Source organism: Diabrotica virgifera, chromosome 7 (assembly GCF_917563875.1).
Source record: "Diabrotica virgifera virgifera chromosome 7, PGI_DIABVI_V3a".
NCBI classification, from domain to species: Eukaryota; Metazoa; Arthropoda; class Insecta; order Coleoptera; family Chrysomelidae; genus Diabrotica; species Diabrotica virgifera.
Window position 1 is genome coordinate 4253195 of NC_065449.1, and position 25767 is coordinate 4278961.

Here is a 25767-nt window from a genome sequence, read left to right on the forward strand (position 1 = left end):
TCTATAGTTTTCTAGAAGTGTAAAATGAGCTTAAGCGAAGCTAAATGTAGCAAAAACTTACAATTTATGCAAGAAAACAAAATTATTTTTAATAATTTTTGTAACCTGTGAACCAGGCTTAATCGGATTCAAAATTATAAATTTAATTTAAATCAAAAGGTTGAACAAACAATGTTAAAATTATAACACCCGTACTATCAGCCAAGAAATGAGTACACTTTTTGTATACTATAAACAGAAAAATATATTTACGAAAATAAAATAATGTAATATATGCAAATATTTTTTCATACAAACAAAACGACTCCTTTATTTGAACAAAGCAAGTAGTTTCTGAAATTGCACGTGTAGACCGGGCTTAACAACCTACCAGCTATTGTAGAGACGTGCTGGGTTAAATACTGAGAATTTGAGTGCAGAAAGAGAGGAATATTTTATTTTTGTGCCGGGGCGGCGTGGCTTGGAAATTTCCAAATGCAACAGAAAGACACTATAAATGAAAAACCGTTATTCTCAGAATAGAGATTATCAAAATATGCAAATACGAAGGACCTTGAGGATTTAATTAATAAATAATTAATATGATACGGCTCGATGGAACAGAAATGTTTAGGCAATACGTAAAGTATCCTTAACAATAGTAACCTATACTTATTGTACGGTTATAGAGTATATTCCCATAGGTAAGCTGGTTAAGAGTAGATAACGATTTTTCATATGTAATTTAAAGTATTATCTGCATAAATGGCACAAAGAATATTTGCTACGAGAGGTATATGGTTCAAAATGCATACAGTATCACGACTAATAAGTTATGTTCACATACATGTAGAGTACTTACAGTTTTATTCCTTGATGACGTGTCACATCAGAGCTCTGATTGAATTCCATAATCCATTTGGTTCATTTGTAAGGCACTCACTAATACGCTAAATAAATCATCGTCGATAATACTGAGCAGATTGAATTATCTGAGCGGTATAAAACGATAGCAAAAAAAAGCCGGTAAAATGCGGCCTTTTTACGAATAGCGGGAGCGTCGATAGATTAGAGATGATTCTCGTTAGGAAGCTTTTGACGATCTGCCCCGGCGAGGGGTTCAAATGCGAGTCTCAACAATAACCTGGAGTTTCCAGAAAGGTTACATAAATACTACTTGAATTTTAAGTAATCAGTAGTACAGGGGCGTAACTAATTATTTTAGTGAGCCGTGTATAATATATTTATTGTACAATGCAAATATAGTTACTGGAAGACTATCAAAAATTGCTTACGCAAAACGGACGTACATCTTTTTCTATAAATTTAAACCACACTGGCATATGATTATCTCTCGACGGTTGAGAAGAGGCTAAAATACGAATCCGTTACGTTTTATGGGTGCCTCAAGTATTCCTAGAAACAATAGTTCTCAAAATATGTGGCTGACTAATTCCATGGGCATACCGCAGAATTTTTAAAAATCATGTGTTTTACGTTAACATATGGTAACGCTGGGCGCTAATGAGGTAATGATAAAATATTTTCATTTAGACTGATTCGCACAATACAAATTCTCAATTTAAACGGTCTGGTGAAGCTAGGAAAAATAATCCCCGGACAAATAATTGCGGACAAAAAATCCCCACAAATTATCCCTGAACAAAAAATCCCCTGACAAAAAATCCCCGGACAAATAATCCCCGTACAAAAAATCCCCACAAAAAATTCAGGACAAATAATCCCCACAAATTTTTTTGGACAAAATATCCCCACAAAAATCCCGGACAAAAAATCCCCAAGAAATATTTGCCGTCGAATAGTTCTCTAAAATTTTTTCTCGAAATTTTATCAAATTTCGAATTCCAATTCCATGCTGAAAACTTTAAATTATATATGACAAGAAAGGGTGAGTTTTTTCAAAATCGTGGAAAATATTAGTCTAACCGCTAGTGAACCCTCCGACTAACGGTCGTCCTGTAAGGCTAGAAATTTGTCTAGTGATAATTCATAGCACATTAAGGCTAAAAGCCATGACCTGGCAGGCATCAGCGGTGCACGTGTATCTACCAGATGAATCGAAAAGTGCAAATTTAGGGGGTAAAATAAACTTTCTCCTGTAAGGTTTAAATTTAAGTATGTGTTTGAGTAAGTCATTTAGAAGAAATGTGTACAATGACAGGCGATTCTGAAGAGCATAAGACCTTGCCAGGCGAGTGGAAAGATTAGGGGATTTTCCTAAAATTATTCTTTTTGCATCGAACAATTTTTTTTAGGTTTTTTAAATCATTCCAAACAAAAAATGTCTTTAGTGATTTTTCTCTTAAGTTAATAGTTTTTGTTATATAAGTGATTGAAAATTTTGAAAATTCAGAAATCGGCCATTTTTAACCCTAAATCGGACATTTATCTACAAATTTCAATGTTGGCAAGGTACGTAGATATTCTTTAAACATTGATTGATGAAATCCCGAAGAGTTTTTTGCAATAAAATATCGAAAACCCCTTTGTTTTTTTAATTGCTAATCAGGCGGGCGCGACACTGTAGTATAAGTGAGGACGTTTGAGTTTGCATAAATTCTTTATCTCGAGAATGGGCAAATTTCAAGAGAAATCCTCAGACAGGTCGATTTTTATTTTTGAATTAGGACTTTTTGGCATATATATAATACTAGTGACGTCATCCATCTGGGCGTGATGACGTAATCGATGATTTTTTTAAATAAGAGTGGGGGTTGTGTGATAGCTCATTTGAAAGGTTATTGAATTTTCTATTCACTAATATAAACATTAACATAATTATTTATACAGGGTGTACAAAAAAAATTTTTCTTCTATTTGTCAAATTTAATCAAAGTTAATTTAGTAAAAATTTTTTTTTTGTACACCCTGTATAAATAATTATGTTAATGTTTATATTAGTGAATAGAGAATTAAATAACCTTTCAAATGAGCTATCACACAACCTCTACTCTCATTTAAAAAAATCATCGATTACGTCATGACGCTCAGATGAATGACGTCACTAGTATTATATATATGCCAAAAAGTCCTACTTTAAAAATAAAAATCTCCTTTGAAATTTGCCCATTCTCGAGATAATGAATTTATACCAACTCAAACGTCCTCACTTATACTACAGTGTCGCGCCCGCTTGATTATCAATTAAAAAACAAAGGGGTTTCCGATATCGTATTGCAAAAAACTCTTTGGGATTTCATCAACCAATGTTTAAAGAATATCTACCTACCTTGGCAACTTTGAAATTTTTAGATAAATGTCCGATTTAGGGTTAAAAATGGCCGATTTCGCAATTTTCAAAATTTTCAATCGCTTATATAACAAAAACTATTAACTTAAGAGAAAAATCACTAAAGACCTTTTCTGTTTGGAATGATTCAAAAAACTTAAAAAAATTTTTTTCGATGCAAAAAAAATAATTTTAGTAAAAACCCCTAATCTTTCCCCTCGCCTGGCAAGGTCTTATGCTCTTCAGAATCGCCTGTCATTGTACACATTTCTTCTAAACGACTTACTTGAACACATACTTAAATTTAAACCTTACAGGAGAAAGTTTATTTTACCCCCTAAATTTGCACTCTTCGATTCACCTGGTAGATACACGTGCACCGCTGATGCCTGCCAGGTCATGGTTTTTAGCATTGGTGTGCTATGAATTATCATTAGAAAAATTTCTAGCCTTACAGAACGACCGTTAGTCAAAGGGTTCATTAGCTCTTAGACTATATGGGGAACGAGCTAAGGCCCCGTTTGACAGGCGCTTGACGCGCATTTTAATAACGCGCGATTACAACTACATAGATTTTACTTGAGACCGTTCACATGCCAACGCGCGTCTTAATGACCTAAAACGCGCGTTAGCATGTGAACGGCCTTCAGTAAAATGTATGTAGTTCTAATGGCGCGTTATCAAAACGCGCGTTAAGCGCATGTCATGAAAACGGGGCCTTAGCTCATTCCCCATATCTTCCACGATTTTTGAAAAAACTCACACTATTTTGTCATGTAAAATTTGAAGTTTTCAGCATGGAATTGGAATTCGAAATTTGTTAAAATTTCGGGAAAACTTTTAGAGAACTATATTTTTCCAGGATTTTTTGTGAGGATATTTTGTCCAAAAAAATTTGTGGGGATTATTTGTCCGGGATTTTTTGTGGGGATTTTTTGTGCGGGGATTATTTGTCCGGGAATTTTCTGTCCGGGGATTTTTTGTCCGGGGATTTTTTGTCCAAGGATAACTTGTGGGGGATTGTTTGTCCGGGATTATTTGTCCGGGGATTATTTGTCCGGACCCCATCTGATTCTCGATCCGTCGAATATTCTCGAACGTTGTGGAAGCCAGCAGACAGGTTTGTTTATCGCTGCGCGATGGGGAAAGTGGCGTAACAAAATATGGTATTTTTGGCAATTTTTTACAATAGCTTTATGATGCTAATTATAATAATAATTAAGCACTATACTTTGCTATCATTCAGAGTCGGTACCAGTTTCGTGTTTTGTAGAGCAATCTGGTGAAATATCTTTACTAGCAGGCCGCAGGAAATTATAGGACGTATGGTACATTGCTGGTATCAAATTACCTTTAAACAAGAATATTAAGGGAGTAGGCGAAATATTTCATGCAAATATTTTTAAATGTATTAATTTTTTTTCGAATCCTGAGAAACTAATAATTATTTTTGCATTATTACCGACAGATTGCATTATTACTGAGGGCCGAAAGCTCGTGAAAACTTCTATAAAGTTTATTTTAATAAGTTATAGGGGTGACAAAAAAGAGAAAATTTAGTGTGATTTTTAATTTCAAACATCTCATTCAAAAAAACTTTTTGGTTATTGTAAGGGACTTTTGACCCCCGGTAATAATGGAATCCTTCATTCTGCTCTTAAATTTTTCAAAAGTACTTATTAGTTTTCCCAGGATTCGAAAAAAATGAATGCATCTAAAACACATTGAAGCAAGATTTTGCGCTTACGCCATTAAAGAAAACTTTTTATTAACGATTTACTTTGAACATAAAAAACCTTAGTAGTAAATGACAGAAATAGCTTGAATGATTTTCTCTCTGAATTGAATTTTCTTCCAGTAAATTAATATTCCGAAGGAACAAGACGTTATTCAGCCGCATAAGCTTCGAAATTCCTTTAAGCCATTACTATGATCATAATAGTCCCTTACAGCCACATTGATATATACATTCCTGTGAAAATGGAACTTGAGACTTTTTCCAATTTGCGTGTAGAATACAAATAACTGACTTGTTCTCGAAACGAACTTACAAACCGTATAAAAATAAGGTTCAATGTTGGTTTTTGTTACCAGGATATCATAAACAATTTATAGATTCGACCGTTACATGAAAGAAATTCATTTTATCTAACAATAAAATACTGAAAACTCTTGTTTTCAATACTCTTTCACAAAATGGGTTACAAATTAATGTCACTACACCTGTTTCGGCAGAGTGCCTTTCTCAAGTTAGTGTTTTTACTCTGAGTCTACACTTTATACTCTTTAACTGAATAAGCTGAGGAGTAAGGAGTTGTTTGTTTAAAGTTGGTTATTCAGAATTATATCTGTATTTTTTAATTTATTAATTTCTATAGATTCCATAAAACCGTTCATTAAACTAATGATTATGATCTAGAAAATGAAGTGCCTACGTAGAATCGGTTTTTATATTATTGGTGTTCTGCTATAGGTTTCTCAAAGGTTCTACTAGTATCACCGATCTAAGTTTTTGGACAGGAGTTCCCATGGACACATAAATGGAGTCTCCATTCTTCTTCTTCTTCTTATTTTATATAGGCAATACTGCCTGTTTTTCTTCAACGGTACCTTTCATTCTGCCCCTAAGTTGTCATTTCATCTTTTCCTTGGGCGTCCTATACTTCTCCTGCCTAACGGTGACTTGTCCCTGGCTATTCTTACTATCCTTGATTCAGACATCCTGCTTATGTGCTCATTCCACTCTTCTTTTCTGTTCTTTACCCAGGTATTTATATTGTCTACCTCACATATGCGTCTGATTTCCTCACTTCTTACCCTATCCTGTAGTCCTTTTTCAGAAATCCTTCTTAAGATCTTCATTTCGTTGGTTTCCAGATGTCTTCGTGTTTTGCTTGTATCTGGTCTTGTTTCGGCCGTGTAAGTCATAACTGGCCTAATAACTGACTTATATATTCAGGCCTTTGTTTCCAATTTTAGGTGTTTCTTCTTCTTCTTCTTCTTGTAATAGGACTATGTCCTGTTTCTTCTGTTACAGTCTTTGCTGCGATCCGGAGCTCCAACTCTCGTACCATCGTTTTTTGGGTTTTCCTATGGGTCGCTTGGTGTTGGGCTACTGTGTTTTCGCCCAATGCGCCATACGTTCAGGGTCCATCCGATCTACGTGGTCTCTCCACATGCGTCGTCGCGCTCTTGTCCATCTCACTACGTCTTGAACGCCTAGCTCTCTCAATGTGTCTTCGTTTCGTATTCTATCTCTGAGTGTGATACCTCTTATGGATCTTAGGGTTTTAATCTCTGTTGTTCTCATTATTTGTTTGGTCTTTGTTGTCTCGGCCCTTGTCTCAGCTGCGTATGTCAGTACGGGTCTAACACATGTCTTATAAATGCGGACTTTGCTTTCGGTGCTCATATATTTATTCCGCCAGATTATATCCCTCAGGAAACCAGATATTCTCGCTGCTTTCGTTGCCTGCTGTTTTGATTCTTGCCACAGATGCCTGTCGCTAGATATTTCCACACCTAGGTATCTGCAATCCATTACCTGTTCGATTATATGGTCGTCCACTACTAATTTACATCTAATTGGGATCCTGGATATTACCATCGATTGGGTTTTCTCTTTGGATAGTGTCAGGTTATACTTTTCGGCGGTTATTTTGAATTTTTGTAGTAGGCGTTGTAAGTCATCTTCGTTTTCGGCGATTAAGATTGCATCATCTGCGTAGCAAAGTATTCTCATGGTTCGGTTACCCATTTTGTATCCCTGATTTATTATGTTAACACTACCTATAACTTCATCCATTATTAAATTAAATAGGCATGGACTGAGGCTGTCCCCTTGTCTAATGCCTGCATTGATTTTGATTTCTTCCGTGAGCCCGTGTGTGGTTTTAATTCGTGTTTTGTTGGATCTATTGAGCTCTTTGATTATGTTTCTATACCTCTGACCTATGTTTTTCTTTTCAAGGATAGTGAGCACGTCCTTTAATCGTACTCTGTCGAATGCTTGTTTCAGATCTACAAAGCATGTGAACATGGGCTTGTCGAATTCTATTGATTTCTCAACTAATTGTCGCATTATGAAAATAGCGTCTATTGTAGATCTGTTTGGGCGAAAACCCTGTTGTTCTTCCGATACACTGGCTTTCTTATATATTTTTTGGGATAGGCTTTTTGTCAATAGTTTTGATGTAGAATTGAGTAGTGTAATTCCTCGGTAGTTGGTAGGATCTGTCTTAGGTGTTTGTTTTCCCAAATTGTGTCGTTTAGGCATCCGGCCGTTCTACTGGCTTTGATTATTTGGTCTTTTACCTCTTCTTCGATATTGTTGTCGGCTGATAGATTAATTCCCAGATATTTGAAAGTCATTACTTGTTGTATAATTTGATTGTCTAACTCCAATTTGCATCTTATTGGTTCTTTGGCAATTACTAAGCTTCTTATTTTTTGGGCTGATATTTTCATATTCATTTCTTTTGCGTTAATGTTGAACTCGTGCAATAATCTTTGTAGGTCGTCTTCGCACTCTGCTACTAACACGGTGTCATCAGCGTAACAGAGTATTTTTATCTCTCTATTGCCCATTTTGTACCCTCTTTTTTTCTTTACTTGTTTTATTATTGCATCCAATATTATGTTAAACAGTAGAGGGCTTAGTCAATCTCCTTGCCTGATTCCTATGTTTGTTTCTATGGGTTCTGTTAGTATTCCATTGACTTTCATTTCTATTTTATTTCTTACATATATGTTTTGATCAGTTTTATGATATCCAGTGGTAAATTTTTCTCATATAGTAGGTGTATCACATCATTTATTTGGATTCTATTAAATGCTTTCTCTAGGTCTATGAAACAGAAAAAGGCTGGTTTGTTATATTCTAATGATTTCTCCGCTATTTGCCTTATCACAAAAACTGCATCGTTACATGATCTTCCACGTCTAAGTCCTTGTTATTCATCCGATATATTTATGCACGCCATTATTTTCTCCATAAGTATTTTTGTTGTGAGTTTCAGTATAGTGCTCAGTAAATTTATCCCTATATAGTTACTGGGGTCTGCCCTATCACCTTTCTTAAATAACGCTATCATTTGAGTGGTTCTCCATTTTTCTGGAATTCTTCCTGTATTTAATATTTTACTTATAAGGATATTCAGTTCTTTCTGAAGTCGATCTCCTCCGTATTTTAAAAGTTCATTAGCTATTACATCTTTCCCAGGAGCTTTTCGATTTTTCATCTTTTTTAATGCGTTCTTTATATCTTCCTCTTTAATTTATGTTTTCTCATCCGATTCCAATACTGATGTTTCCAGTTCTTTGTGATTAGCTGTTTGATAGAGGTTTTTTAGGTAAGTTGTCCATGTATTTGTATCAATATGTTTTACTTCTATCAATTCCTTCATCTCTGCTCTTGGACCTCTTATCATTTTCCACATTTTCTTTTGCATCCCATAAAAGTCGTGCTCCATCTCTTTTGAAAATGCTTCCCAATGTTCTGTTTTCTTCCTTCTTACTATTGAGTTTAATTCATTTCGTACTCTTTTATATTCTTCATATGTTTGTCTTGTTCTTTTCGACTTGTATTCTAGGTAGATTTTCTTTTTTTTCTTGGCATTTTATTTTTATTTCTTCAAAGAACCATGGTGTTCTCCTTTTCTTTCGTATATGTTTACTTATTTTACGTTCTTCAAGTGCTTCCGTTGCTGCCATTTTGATATTATCTCTGATCTTCCTCCAACTTTCTTCTATGTCTTCATCCGGTGTAATGTAGTTTTCATTCAGTACTTTTTGCAGTCTTCTCTGGTATAGATCTCGTGTTGACAAGTCTCGTAGCTGTTCTACCTTTATTCTTGTCTCACATTCAACAGGGTCTTCTTTCCTGTTTCTTTTTAGCTCTATTCTGATTTATCCAAGTACTAGGTTGTGATCGCTTCCAATATTAGCTGCACTTAAACATCGTATGTCTAGTACTTGAGAGTGGTGGATGTTTCTGTTCGTCAATATATAATCAATAACGGATCTGTGTCCTCTTGTATTTTGGAATGTATATTTTTGTTGATCTTTGTGTCTGAAGAACGTATTGTTTATTCGAAATTCGTTCTGAGAGCAAAAGTTAATAAGTAGTTCTCCATTTTCATTTTTGTTTTCATTGAATCGTTGCTTTATTCCTGGTATATATCCTGGTGTATTAATGCTCAAAGAACCAATGAGTTCCCATTAACAACATTAAATATGCGGATGACACTGTCATCTTAGCCAAAACTATTGGGGATTTTCAGAGGCTGGTGATCAGAATAGTGGAGTTTGGACAAGAATACGGTCTGACAATGAACTTCAAGAAGAAAAAGTTTATGAGAATATCGAAAACTCAAAGAAATAACGAGAATCTCGTCATAAACGGATCCAATGTCAAACGAGTCGACCAATATGCATACCTTGCAACAATGATCAACTCCACAGGTGATTACTTACAGGAAATCAAAATCAGAATAGAAAAGGCTAGAGCAAATTTTAACAAAACAAGAAAAGTGCTCTGCACAAGAAATTTGAAGTTGGAGCTAAGAGTTAGGTTGGATAGGTACTACGTTTTCTCGACTTTGTTTTATGGAATGGAAGCTTGGACCTTGAATGCGGCATCAATTAAAAAACTATAATCATTCGAGCTCTGGGTGTATAAAAGAAATCTGAACATATCGTGGACAGAACACGTCATAAACAAAGAGGTTCTGAGACAGATGAATAAAGAAATGGAAGTCTTAAATGCAATCAAAACCAGAAAATTGAAATATCTCAGACATACTACACGTCGAGTGAGAAACAAATTGCTCATTATGCAGGGAAAGACTCATGTAGCCAAAGGAGCATAGGGAGACGCAGAATATCGTGGCTGCGCAACCTGAGAGAATGGTAAGGATGTACATCAAATGAACTTTTCAGAGCAGCCGTCTCTAAAGCTCGAATAGCTATGATGATTGCCGACCTCCGTCGCGGAGACGGCACTTAAAGAAGAAGAATGCTATGGTGGTAGGGTACTTATTTATGTTGTGTAGGAAGGGATTATGAGTTGTGTATATTTGTGTCAGTATGGGTAGGTTTATGAAATACGGAAAACAACTCATGTTTACATCTCGAAAATTTATGGACTGATTCTGTTCGTTCTGTTTCTATTGTAAATTAAATATAGTATGGTATAACTAGACCCAAACCCAGACATCCAAAGTGAAAGATATCCTCCAATACCAAATTGTTCTATATGGTCCACATAATGTTCAGAAAAAAGTCACACCATTTTGAGCGTCGGGTTTGGTCACCAATATTTCTAAAACTATGCGGTTTAGCGTAAAGAACCTTCTATACAAAAATGTTCTACATTGAATTTGAAATAAAAAACGCCCCACACATAATCATTCTTAAATGAACGGTTCCAAAGTTACGGAGGTAGTATAGTATAATTGGTCCAAAAAAGGCCTAACCCAAACATCCAAAGTAAAAGTTTTCCTCTAACACCAAATTGTTCTATATGGTCCACATATTGTTCAGTAACAAGTTACACCATTTTGAGCGTCTGGTTTGGGGGAGAGATGGGGAAGAATTCGGTAAATTAGTATGTTTTTTAGGTTTCCCGTCAATATTTATAACACTATGCTTTAGCGTAAACAATGTTCTATACAAAATTGTTCTACATACAATTCAAAACAAAAAAGGTCCTATACATAATTGTTATAAAATCAACGGTTCCAGAGTTACGGAGGGTGAAAAGTGGAGGTTTTCGATACTTTTTATATTTTTTGGGCAATTGATGATGATTTTGTATGGTGAGGTTGACGTTTCTTCAAGGTCTTATCACTAACATACCATCGGCCACTCAAATAGCAAATTCTGTTTACAAAACACAATCCTGTTAAAGAAAATTTCTTTCATCAGTAATAATATTATAAATTGCCCGAAAAATATAAAAAGTATCGAAAACCTCCACTTTTCACCCTCTGTAACGAAACCGTTGATTTTATAACAATTATGTATAGGACCTTCTTTGTTTTAAATTTTATGTCGAACATTTTTGTATGGGACATATTTTACGCTAATGCATATTTTTAGAAACATTGACGAAAAGCGTAAAAAACTACTAATTTACCGACTACTTCCCCAACTCCCCCCACCCAAACCGGAAGCTCAAAAGGGTGTAACTTCTTACTGAACAATGTGTGGACCATATAGAACAATTTGGTGTTGGAGGAAAACTTACTTTGGATGTCTGGTTTAGGCCTTTTTGAAGTTATACTTCTTTAGGCGCGATTGAGGGTGAAATTTTATTAATCTGCGCGCATGCGCACACAGACAGTGTGGAGTTCATTACTAAATGTTTTAATTTATGTATGTATCAGTCCAGAAAAGGTGTGGAAAGGATATATTAGTGTTTTTAAATATATTTTTCCATAAAGGTGTTGAAAATGCAATTTATAGCACTCCATAGGAGCGTTAAAAATTCTACTTTAAAGCACAAGTGCTTTAAAAATTTTAAGGCACTGCAGTTAAAAGTGAATTGTCAAATTGTGAAACGTCAAAATATTTATATTTCATTTATTAACATTAATATTAATAATACAACTTGCGCAATTTGAAAAAGGTGGTTTAAAAGGTTTTTTAAATTTAATTTAAACTGTATTATTGCATTTTTAACACGTTTGTAGATAAAAACTATTAAAATTTGTTAGAATATACAAAAATAAAAGTAGATGTTATTCTACATAGTTATGATTTACGTATTGACAGTATAATTAGGCAGTTTTGATGTAATGTCAAGAAAAATATAAAAATGGAATGTCAGTCAAGTTCAAGTAAAAGTTTTTGTAGGTACTTCCTGTAATTGAGAATGAATAAATTATAATTGTTGATATATAAGACGTTTGTAGAAAAAATATTGTATGATATAGGTGTTAAAAAGTAAATTTTTAAAGCACTCATGTGAATTGCAAAATGAGAGAAGCGAATCTTTCACATACTTGCCTTAAAATTGTCCTTTTAACATTTATATCAAATAACTATTATTATAATTTTTGTGTATTTGGACTTGTCTACCTCGGGAATAAGATAAGTAATATTTAAAGTATTTTATAATTCACTTCGTATGTTTGTCACTATGTCTGAGAAATCTTGTAGCCCGTATAAAAAAAAGGGTATAGCTCAGTGGTAGAGCATTGGGCTGGAGATCAAGAGGTCCCCAGTTCAAATCTTGGTGTTTTCTAATCTTTTTAATTTTTGGTATTGTTTTAATAAAAATTTTTGGAAAGTAGTAAGTAAAAATTAATTTAACCTTTAAATGCAATACAAATAAACTGTCCGAAAGTATATTTATTTCATTGAAATCATATTTAGAAGTATAACTTTTTACGTGCGTACAAAGTACACACACATTCTTTTTTTTTTTGGACCAATTTTACTATACTACCCCCGTAACTTTGGAACCGTTCATTTTAGAAGAATTATGCATAGGGCCTTTTTTATTTCAAATTTAATGCAAAACATTTTTTTATAGAAGGTTGTTCATGCTAAACCGCATAGTTTTGGAAATATCGACGAAAAACGTAAAAAACTACGAATTTACCGATTTCTTCCCCCTCTCCCCCTGACTTTTCTCTGAACATTATGCGGACCATATAGAACAATTTGGTGTTGCAGGATAACTTTCACTTTGTATGTCTGGGTTATGCCATTAAATGGATCAAATTGTACCATACTAATTTTACTATGGAGTGAATGTATGATAAAAATTGGTTAAGTTGCCTGTTAGTTCCTGTAAAGCATACTAGTATATCATCCACGTATTTCTACCAATATAAGAACTGTTTGAATACGGGGTTGGGTGTTTTGCCCAAAAAAGTTTATAAATTTCTTATAAATAAAGTTATTATATTTTATATTATATTTCAATAGTTATTTTAAACCGGAATTTATCACGTAAGCTTTGTTGAGATTTATAGAATCTAATGTTTTTTAGTAAACAAAACTAGATTATAAAAGTCACCTATATTTAGGCCAACCTCACAGCTGCAAATAAAAGGAGGTGCACTTTTTTCGCATGAAATTTCCCACGTTAGGAAACTTTAATTGAGAGAAATACCCCTTCGAACTAAAAGCTTTTACATCTAGTTCCAGACTTCGTTAATAATCTTATTAGACACGGCTCCAATCACATTCTGCCTCCTCTCCTTCCTTTCTCACGCCAAGCAATTTCCACTAAAACTACTATTTAAGACTTTACTTAATTGTTTTCATTTTGTGAGGTGAGACGCAGATTTTATTTGTAATTTTAAATACTCAGATATGTTCAATTTGTGGTTTCTACAATAATACTCTATAAAACAATAGAGCATTACATACTATTAGTAGAGTATACTGACCAAACTCAATTTGGTGTTACGAATGACTTCGGAATAAAAGAAGTACTGTTTTCAATACATTTGCTAGTTGAAAGATGTCGATTCTGATGTATACTTGTGTTTTATAGACTTTGAGCAGGCTTTTTACCTGGTGAAACATGATAAACTAATAGATATTTAAAGGTCATGTAATATCGATGATAAAGACTTAAGGAACATTTCAAACCTCTACCAAGAACAAGAACCTAAAATCAGAATAAAAAGCGAAACATCTGGAAAAATTAATATCGAGAAGGGAGTAAGACAGGGATATGTCCTGTCACCTTTACTAAGATATTTATGAAAGGTTTGGAAGGCACCTCGGATGGTATAAATATAAACACGCAATGTATAAATAACCTGCGATACGCTGATGACACGGTCATTCTGGCAGCTAATGCTGAAGCACTGCAACGCATAATGAACCGAGTAACGACAGCCTGCAGATAATTTGGAATGCAATTTAATACCTACAAAGAAGACAAAAACGATGAAAAAAGACTAAAAGACTAAGTTTTCACTCTAATGGCATATAAAACAACATAATGCTATTCTACATCCCACCAAAATGAAAACAATGGGAACCTTCTCGGGTTACACCTCCGAGACTTCTACAATTTACAAGCCATACGGATGCTGAGACTAAGGAAGATAAAGGAATTCTACAATTTACAATTCACGTCCCATCTGCTCAGCGCAGTAAAGTTCCAACGAGAATGGTTCCCTTCGTACTCCAATCAGAGTAGACATGTAAATCAAAAATGAATAACCATTTTCAATTTCGTTGCAAAACGGAAATACAGCCGAACCATATTCTAGTCCAATCAGAGAGTGCAGCAAGCACCTCTACCGGTTTAGAAACTTATTAGTCTCTCATCAGGAGGCACATATGCTATTAGAGTGAAAACTTAGTCTTTTCTGCTAGTGCATCTATGCCATTTCGTTCGTTGTAATCCGGGACTGCACGCTGGGGTTTGTTTTGGTTGGATCAGAGAGAGCAGCATATGTGCCTCCTGATGAGAGACTAATAAGTTTCGAAACCGGTAGAGGTGCTTGCTGCACTCTCTGATTTGACTAGAATATGGTTCGGCTGTATTTTCGTTTTGCAACGAAATTGAAAATGGTTATTCATTTTTGATGTGTGTACATTTACTCTGATTGGAGTATGAAGGGAACCATTCTCGTTGGAACTTTACCGCGCTGAGCAGATGGGACGTGAATTGTAAATTGTAAAATTCCCTCATCTTCCTTAGTCTCAGCATCAGTATGGCTTGCAAATTGTAGAAGCCTCGGAGGTGTAACCAGAGAAGGTTCCCATTGTTTTCATTCTGGTGGGATGTAGAATAGCATTATGTTGTTTTATATGCCATTAGAAAGAAAACTTAGTCTTTTTGCTAGCAGTTGCCGCTAGGGCATCTATGCGATTTCGTTCGTTGTAATCCGGGACTGCACGCTGGGGTTTGTTTTGGTTAGATCAGAGAGAGCAGCATATGTGCCTAATGATGAGAGACTAATAAGTTTCGAAACCGGTAGAGGTGCTTGCTGCACTCTCTGATTGGACTAGAATATGGTTCGGGTGTATTTTCGTTTTGCAACGAAATTGAAAATGGTTATTCATTTTTGACAAAAACGATGATTATCAGGAAGCACCAAAACATAAGGGTGAAGGTCAATGTCGACGGAACAGATCTGGACAGAGTAACAATAATAACGTACCTTGGAAGTAACCTTGATGAAACTTGGGACCACTCACTAGAGATAAGAAAACGTCTGGAAAAGGCACGTAGAGTGTTTGCAAAAATGAGTCTATGCAACCGCCAGCTGGACATCTCATTAAGAACTAGAACACTTAAGCGCTCTTTTTTCTCCACATTGTTCTATGGGATTGACGCTTGTACAATGACAGAAGCAACACAAAAAAGAATCCAAGCATTCGAACTCTGGTTTTACCGTAAAATGCTCAGAATTATCTACTTAAGCCATACGACAAATGCGGAAGTCTTTTGTGGGGAATAAACAAGGAAAGGTGCTTATGCTTATAATAAAAGAAAGGAAAACACAATATTTTGGTCACATCGTAAGAAATCCAACGTATGCACTGCTCCTATTTATAACTTAAGGCAAAATCAATAGCAAAAGAGGACCAGGAAAAAAACGCAACTCTTGGCTTAAAAACCTACGACAATGGACGAATATGACCCCCATAGGATTAGTCAGGGCGGCTGCAAATAAGATTAAATGGGCAAATGTAATGAACAACGTCTTAAGATAAGTCACCGTAAGAAGAAAAAGAGGTTTCTATATCCGTTTCATTTTAACATTAGAACGAATTCGAAATAACGATTTGTTTAAATCCTAAGTGAAGACAATTTATTCTGAGGCACAGAAAGAGAAATGCCTTCTGATAGACATTATTAAGGGATAGGATAATAATCATACTAATATTAGACCTGGACGCATCTGTAAAAATATTAGTACATTTGGACGTTGAGAGGTGACTCATATTTTTTACAGAAATTGCTTGAAAATAACACAATAATATTTACGTTATCCTCCCACTCAAAAAGGTCCGGAACATTGTTTAAATAATCAAAATATCAAAAAATGAAGGAAAAATTCGATTTTTGAAGTTACACTTCTTTACGATCGAGGGTGAAATTTTATACTTGCCTGGCACATGCGCAGACAGACAGTATGTAGTTCGTTGCTAATCTTTCAAATTATGTATGTATACGCGCAAATAAGTCATTAAAAGAATATATTAGTGTTTTTAGTAAATGTTTTATTTATTATAATTTTTGTGTCTTTGGATTTGTCTTCCTCGGCAATAAAATATTTTATAATAATAGTAAATATATTTACTTTAAATTTTAAAGCATTTTTTCACTTGGTTTATTGAATTTGTCAGTATGTATGAGAAATCTTGTAAGCTGTCAAAGCAAAGGGAGTTTAGCTCGGTGGTAGCGCGTTCGACCGGAGATCGAGAGGTCCCTGGTTCAAATCCTTGTGTTATCTAACTTTTTTTTTTATTTTAGTGTTGTTTTAATAAAAAATTTTGGAAAGTAGTAAGTAAAAATTAGTTTAATCTTTAAATACAAATAACCTGTTGAAAGTATAATCGTTCGTTGAAATCATATAATAGAAATATAAGTTCTTACGTGCGTACAAAGTACAAACACATTCTTTTTTTTTTCCTTGTTTTTTGATTATAACTTTAAAAGTATTCATTTCCGAGAAAAGTACTGACATAAAAGTTGGGTAACTGAATTTTCGATAATATAGGACTAGTTAAAAATTTTAAAAAATGTCACCCTTGTTGAAAATTAAAATCGGTTAACTATCACGGCGTCAGGAATTTTTTTAAATAAATATTAATTTTTTGTGTTAAACGCAGGATAGCGGATACGTTTGCTCTGATTGAGCATTCCAATGACCTTTGATAATGATTGATAAAATTTTATTTTTAGTACATTTCGATATCTTCTTCTTCTTCTTCTTCTTGTAATAGGACTATGTCCTGTTTCTTCTGTTACAGTCTTTGCTGCGATCCGGAGCTCCAACTCTCGTACCATCGTTTTTTGGGTCTTCCTATGGTCGCTTGGTGTTGGGCTTCTGTGTTTTCGCCCAATGCGCCATACGTTCAGGGTCCATCCGATCTACGTGGTCTCTCCACATGCGTCGTCGCGCTCTTGTCCATCTCACTACGTCTTGAACGCCTAGCTCTCTCAATGTGTCTTCGTTTCGTATTCTATCTCTGACTGTGATACCTCTTATGGATCTTAGGGTTTTCATCTCTGTTGTTCTCATTATTTGTTTGGTCTTTGTTGTCTCGGCCCTTGTCTCAGCTGCGTATGTCAGTACGCGTCTAACACATGTCTTATAAATGCGGACATTTCGATATAAATAAATAAATTTGTATATTGCAAAATAAAAACAAGTACGCTTTCCTTTGAAATTTTATTTTTTTTTGCAAAAATTTTCTTTGTTCATATATTTTAACTTAATAAAACTTTATTATTTTTAAACATATGCAATTGTTAAACAAGATTTAACACACAATAATAAAATTAGTTTGATTTTTGTGGAATTAAAATATTAAAATAGAACAAAATATAGATTGGAAGAAATTTTGGTGGAAATCAACTTGTGCGAATCGAACACCGCTGTCCTGCGCGTAGCACCAAAAATTAACGTTTATTTAAAAAAAAATCCTGACGCCGTGTCTGCAAACCGATTTTAATTTTGCAAATTGCAAATGAAAGGTAGAGTATTCTTCTATAAGCAAAAAGAAGGTTTAGCTTACTGTCTGCTTTATTTTCAGTTCTGCAACATTTTAAAAAAATAATTTTTTTTGCGAAAGCTGGATTGCAAACTTTATTTTGCAAAATCTATTGAACCAATCTTAACGAAATTTAAAATATTGTTTTAACATATCATATAGTTTTTTTGGGTAAAACCTGAAAGTCTATGAATTCTTGAAAAACTTAAAATGCAAATACTTGTTTTTTTATGGTTTTTTTCGAAATTATTGCTATTTTTCAACAAAGGTACCAATTTTTTAAACTTTTAATTAATCCTATATTGTAGGAAATTTAATTGTGCAACTTTATGTCAGTACAACTTTCCTCGGAAGGGAATACTTTTAAAGTTATAATAAAAGAACCAAGAAAAAAATCGAATTTTTCCTTAATTTTTTGTCATTTTGATTATTTAAACAATGTTCCGGACCTTTTTGAGTGGGAGGATAACTCAATTATTATTACATGAGTTAATTTCAAGCAATTTCTGCAAAAAAATATGAATCAGCTCTCAACGTCTATCTCAAAACCCTGAGGAAATGGTTCTCCACAACTACAAATAATCTATTTAAAGCATTAGCTAATAAAATAATTATAGCCAGAGTGATCGCCAATATTCAAAATGAATAGGCACCAACAGAAGAAGAATTGAGAGAATATATTATAAGAAATTGTTTAACTTACGTCTACACCAAAATCAGAAACCTACAAGATGGCACAGTATATTGTGCAGAAGACACGCTATCTCGTTGTGTTAGAATAACAAGGTTCTATCTGCAAATTTTTTAAAATTGAGATTTTTTTGTAACTTGGTTCTATTTTATGTTCTTTACCTTAATATGATCCTAGCACCGACATCTATTAACAGGTGGCTGAAATACGAAAGTTACAAGGTTCTATCTCAGAGAATTTTAAATGTTGATAAAAGTTAACAAGCTTCTAACTGACATAAAAAACAGTCAACTAAGTACACAAGGTCCTATCTGCAAGAACTAAAAGTGTTTATAAGTTAATAATAAGACTTTATTAAACAACTAGAAGTTGTTTTATTGTATACTAATTGTTAAACAAAGGTATGTGTGGAAAATATAACTTGATTAAATAAGTTTAATTCATTTCTCAAATCAGAACTCCTTTGTATTAACTATTGAAGTAACCTTTTACTGTTAATAAAAATATATGAATTTTTTTAAAAATTTACATTGTTAACACATAAAAGTGGCGACAATAGTAAAATAAATATATAACATACAAACTTTAAATAGTCATAACTAAAAATGGCACCTGAGGCAGTTAGAACCTTGTTATTCTGACACAACGATCTGCCAAATTCTTTACGGCAGTTTTGGAATATGCTTTCAAACAATTACCAAAGGAATCAATTTCGATAAGGAAATGTTCTCTCACCTATTTCTTGCTGACATAGTTCTGATAACAGAAAACTTTAAAGGGATTGTAACTATGGAAAGGAGAATGGAACGGTCGTTACTTGGACTGACTCTCAGAGATAGGGTCAGAAACGAAGAAATCAGAAGAAGGACAGCCGTCACAGGTGTCATAGAGCTGATAGAGCCCATAGCATAACTGAATTGAATGAACTGGAACTAGGCGGGACATGTGGCCAGAATTAATCACGAGCAGTTGATCTAAAAAATTACAGTGTGGAGATTACGAGAAGACAGAAGAAGCCAAGGTAGAGTACCGGCACTCAGGAAGCTCAAGGCCGACACACTAGAAGACATTAAAGGAGACCTATGTTTAACTTTGGACGTAGAAGGCTGGGTTATGATGATGACTACTTTATTAAGTTGTATATCAAACTCTTCAAACCATTTTGTATTCAGTAATTAAAAATTTAAAATATTGGATTAATAAAAAATTAAAACAGCAATAAAAGCATTCTATTTTACTATTTTTTTGTAATATCATATTTTAATGAACCGTAATGATACACAACATTGTATTACTCCCATATTATTACCATTTTTTTATAAGAAAAAAGCTGGAATACTGCTGCCACCTAGTGGTGATATTACGAAGTTAAGTCGTATTGATCTGCAGGGCATAGGGTTCTGTGCCAAACTTTCACAATCATTATTGTTTGCGCCCTAGTTTACTAAAAATATAATCAATAGTTTGGTAATTACATTGAAATATCATAGATGGCATGGACGTTGAGAGTTAAGAGGTACCTTTTCTGAAATGTAGTTTCTTTTATAGATTCAAGAATTATCTCAGAAAATTGAGCAAATTAGTAATACTAAAATCAGATTATATTATTTTTATTTTATTTAAATGTATGTGTCTCGAGAGTATAGGCCATTGACACATATACAGTTATTGCATTATTATTAATCGTTGGGCTGAAAAGCTCGTAAGCTAACACAGAAAGATTTTTTTGACAAAAGTTGATTTTATTATTCAATATAGTTACCTTCGAGGGCGATATAACGATTATAGCGTTCATACAACTTTTAAATGCCATTTTTACAATACAATTATTTATCTTTAGCCTCAAAATAAGCCTCCGTTTCGGCGATTACTTCTTCATTGGTGTTAAATTTCTTTCCAGCGAGCATTCTCTTATGTTCGGCGAATAGTGGTAGTCGCTGGGAGCCATATCTGGTGAATAAGGTGGCTACGGAAGCAATTTGAAGCCCAATTCATGAAATTTTTCCATGGTTTTCATTGATTTTTGACACGGTGTATTGTCTTGACGAAACAGTTCTTTCTTTTTCTTCAAATGGGGCCGTTTTTTCGCGATTTCGTCCTTCAAACGCTCTAATAACGCAAAGTAATAGTCATCCAAAACTTCACTTTATGGTCATCCAAAATTATTTTGTGAACTTTTTTGATCTTTTCGTCGGTAACACCCTCTTTGGGGCGTCCAAGGCGTGGATCGTCCTCGCAGCTCATTTCGCCTTGTTTAAACTTAGCAAACCATTTTTTTCTTAATGGTTGATTTTCCTGGTGCAGTCCGAATAATATTTATCAAGCCAAACTTTGGCTTCAACAATATTTTTTTCGCTAAAGTCAATGCTATATTAAGAAACGAAATTCCTTTTTATCGATTTTCTTTAAACTAACACAAGTTGCTTCAGTCAAAATGCTATATCTCATAAACTAATAGTTCGACAGCTATCAAATTTATACACGCATCTTTTGAAGATCAGGTCTGACTAAAGATAATATGGATTTAATACCAGTAGTGCCATCTATGTGTCAGCCTACGAACTTTTTATCCCACTGTACATTACAATAATATACATTTACCTTAACCTTACCAGTTATTCTTCGCGTCAAGATATAAGAAATTTGGCCTGGCGCTGGTGGGATGTCCCTACCGATTTAGTATCATAATAACAAACAACAAACCCTCCAGGAGCGGATTCGCTAAAATTAAGGGGAAAGGAACAAATGCAAAATTTTGACGCCTGTCAAAATTTTCAATGTGTTTTAAATGTAATCATTTTTTTCGAATCCTGAGAAAACTAATATGTAAGTATTTTTGAAAAATTTAAACGCAGAATGAAAAATTACTTTATTACCGAGGGCCGAAGGTGCCTTGGAATGAATTAAAAGTTTCTTTTGAATGAGATATTTGAAATTAAAAATCACACTAAATTTTCTCTTAGTTTTTCACCCCTGTAACTAATTAAAATAAACATTATAGAAGTTTTCAGGGACTTTTGGCCCTCGGTAATAACGTAACGGCTTAAAGCCGAAAGTTCGTACCCATCCCCTTAACAAAAAAAAATTCAAGTCTTCAAGTAGATATAATATTTTAATGGGGTTGGAATAATAAATATAAATTTAAATATCATATCATTATATTTATTATGTATTTATATCTATGTATATCTATGTAATAAAATTTGAAGTTTAGACGGAAAAAAATAAATACAAATTACAACTCTATGTCACTATCGCTGTCATCTTCACTAGAATCGTTATCTAATGTTATAATTATTGGTTTAATATGTGAGGTTAATGTTCTGTAATGATCTTCCGTTTTTATAACATGTGAAACACAATTTTGCCACAGTGTTGGGGAAATCTTTTTTATTTCTTCTACAACATGTGACACCGATTCGCTACTAAATTTGGGACAGCAGTTGTTTCGCCGTAAACTTTCCTTAAGTTGGCTCCAGATTAGTTCAATGGGGTTGAAGACACAGTAGTAAGGAGGTAATCGCAATACATTATGACCATCACGTTTGGCTAATTCGTCTATAACAAATTGTTTCTCAAACACTTTTGTGTGAAGAACTTCCAACATTTCTTTTTTTGTATATGTTTCTGCAAAGTACAAATCATTGTCATACAAAAAATCAGATATCTGTTTTTTTGTCGAACCTACACCGGGGATTTTTCTAATTTGTTCGCTGTGATACGTTGCGTTATCCATTACAATTATACTTTTTGGAGGCAAATTTGGCAACACCTTCTTTTCAAACCATTCCTTAAACAAGCTACTCGTCATATTTTCATGGTAGTCCAGCTTTGAATCTTTAATGTTTTTTGTCGATAGTAAAAAACTTTCCCCTCCAAGCCAGCCATTTTTGGATCCAATTTTCAGAATAATTATTCGCTGACCTCTATTAATTGTATAATTGGGTGCACATTTAATAGAATCGTCTGTCCAACCTTTTTGAGCAGTATCGTGGGTATCGAACCATGTTTCATCTAGATAAAATATCGGTCTTCCTTCATCTTTAAATTTAGATATAGCATCCAAGTATTCATTTCTCCATTTAATTAGACGAGGAGAATCCATTATTGATGATCGCTTATTAATTTTCTTTTATCGAAAACCAATGTGATTCAAAAATCTTGATAAAGTTGAAGGCGAATACGTAATGGAATAGTCTTTAACAAGTTGATCGTAGATCATACTAAGCGTTGGAACTAGGTTCTTTGAATAGAAATTGTAAATTGCTCTTCTAATTACCTCAGCATCTTTTTCATTTACTGCTTTATGTGTAGAAAAGTCACTCCGCTTTTTACGAGGTTGAATTCTATTCGTAACAATTTTCCACACTGTTGTATATGGCATCCTTGTCAGTCGAGATGTTGTCTTGATGAGGAATTTACCGTCTTCTGGATTTGGATTATCTTCTTTCACAGTTTGATAAACATTCCTAATAATTTCTTTGGCATCATGAGATAAATGTACACGTGTTTTACACTTAGCACTAGCTTCACCGACTTCAGACATTTTACTTGAATACTCGCGATCTAACCTTCTATCTAAATGCAAGAAAATGACTGCCTGAATGTGCAAATATCAAACTTAAATATGTTTGCCCCCCTTTCATAATGTTCCATAATGTATGTTTTCTGGATAAATAAATGATACTTAATTTTACCTAAATAGCTATAAGCACGAGAATTATGTGTAAAGCTATAGAATAATAATTAGAGGTATATCTTATCTTTAACTAATGCTCTTTCTAATGATCCTTTAATTTTTTTATTTAAAGATAGAAACCTGCATTAGCGGAAGTCCATTTTGTTTAAAGTGAAAACGATATAAAACACATTATAATCTAACTCCATAAAATTCACGTAATGAGCGCATTGGACATAAAAATTGTTTGTGATCGTTTGTAATTGATTCCAAGCAAGTTAATTTCGGATGACTAACACATAAACGAATTCGTCTACAGTAAACAAAATTTTTAATACATTGTCTAGAAATTTTAATTTTAATAATTTATTTGCATTGATAGGTAACGAGTCAGTTTTGTAAATAATATAAAGTACGGCCCTAGTAGCTGTTCCAAAACTATTGCCACCCGTCGCAAAGACAATTGAGGGATTAGTAACGTCAACTATTTATTATGATACTAAATCGGTAGGGACATCCCACCACCGTCAGGTCAAATTTCTTATATCTTGACGAAAAGAATACATTGCAATCAATAAAGACAATCTATATTAACCCAGCTGGCACGAAAACTTCTTTCGCTTGTATTTTTGAGATATTTAATTTTCATTATTAATGCTTACAAAAGTAAAATTCTATAAAGATGGTAAATGTAGAGATTTTGGTTAGCTTTTCGTTTTGATTCAGAGCAAGCCACAGGCCTCTCTGAAGATCCCAAAAGGGCGAAACGTATGTAAGAGGATGGTGATTGCTTCTGAGCCGCTGAAACGGAGTAGAATATTAACTGTCTCTCACTTTCATTTTAAATAAAAAATTAATTACGAAAAGAAGCATTTAGAAGATCTAGGTAAAACGGAATCATATTTAATTTTTAGGTAACGTTAATGGAGTTAATGTAGTCAGTTTAGCGCTCCAAGGGCCATCGGTACCGAGTATAGCGGTACTTCATCATAACGGCCCTTACAACCTCCAACCTTCCGCTCCAGGTAACTTACCCTTTGTACACCTCGTAGCAGAAAAACCCTCTCCCAATAAAGGTAATAGGTTAAATTTTTAAATAAAGCCTCTTGCTTTGAGCAAACAGCTATTTTGTTGATAACGATTGCTAATCTATTTTGCTAAACTAATTTGTTTATTGCTGTAAAATTGCGCCTCATTTTATTATTTAATCACACATTGTCGCAAATACTATATTAGATAATGCTGGTGCTAATTCATTCAAGAATTCAATACAGGTTGTTTCTATATTAGATCGACTACCCTCTTCCTTGTGGAGCTGTCCAGCTCTCGCATGTAATGTAATGTTTTCAATACAGAAAGATGAACCGATAAAGGATGCATCTTATACATTAAAATAATTAAATAATTGAAGAATTTAAAAATTAAAAAGAGATTGTTGTTATAAGAGTTAAAATATCAGGACAAATATTACCAGTAACTTGTTGACAAGAGTCTGTTTTTCAAATCTATAATCCGTGAAATTTTGTATGATTTGCAAAAGGAAATATGGCGCTTTATAAGAGGTCAAGGAACGGAGATAAAGGAACTAATAAAACCAAAACATAGAAAAAAGATACACGGATTGACTATCTACTCAAAAAAAAGCTCTATGTAGAAGAAGAACAAATGACGCTAGAACAGGAAACACCAAAAACTGCTACAAATGAAAAAGTTAATATTACCTACACGGAAAGTTCGAAAAACATTTGAAAATCTAAAGCTGAAGGACAGAAATGCTGGAGGTAAAGATGAAATACCAAAATTACCGACATATTTAAAGCAGCAATGACATAACAATTAAAAACATTATTTGACAAAATTATAAAACACAATCAAATATCGGAAGAATGGAGAACGAGCGAACTAATTCTACTATTCAAAAAAGTTGATAAAAACAGCCAGAAAACTACAGAGGTATAAACTTGTTAAATACTACCCTTAAACTTACAACTAAAAATTTTACAAAAACAAATGACTTAGATCAGGGGTTCCCAACGTTTTAGCAACGGCGTACATACCACCTGAAATATTTTGAAGATTTTTGGAACCACCAAACACCGGGGGTCATGGGATTTAAGGAAGCCCCCCCCCCCATTTCTAATTTTTTTAGTAACATGTTTACACTTGTTAATCTGTTTATATATTTATGTTTATACAGGGTGTCCAGAAACTCTCCCGACAAACGCAGACTGATATTCCTGAGATATTTTGAAGATAATTTAATCTAATTCATCTAGTCCGAAAATGCTTCAGCTTTTTATAGATGGCGTTTTGTAATTAGTTTTTTTTTAAATAGCTCCTGAACGCTTCTATTTATAAGAACGAAAACTGGTACGCCTATCTATCTTTCAGAGATAATTCCATCAATTGCGAATTTATAGTACCGGTCATAGGCGTCCGTTTTGGATAGGGCAACGGTTATTTTATTCA

The 25767-nt window shown here is 33.9% G+C and overlaps 1 protein-coding gene across 5 annotated transcripts in view; it reads left to right on the plus strand.

The window, feature by feature from the left end:
- LOC114328732 (potassium voltage-gated channel protein Shaw) overlaps positions 1-25767 on the plus strand; it is a 597781-nt gene that overhangs the window by 558692 nt on the left and 13322 nt on the right. For 4 of the 5 annotated variants that reach the window (XM_028277676.2, XM_028277680.2, XM_028277677.2 and 1 more), the window contains exon 9: positions 24213-24374. The exons of the other annotated variant lie outside the window; for it this stretch is intronic. In XM_028277676.2, the coding sequence (XP_028133477.1) occupies positions 24213-24374 (162 nt within the window). The remainder of the gene's footprint in view (positions 1-24212; positions 24375-25767) is intronic. 5 annotated transcript variants of the gene reach the window in all.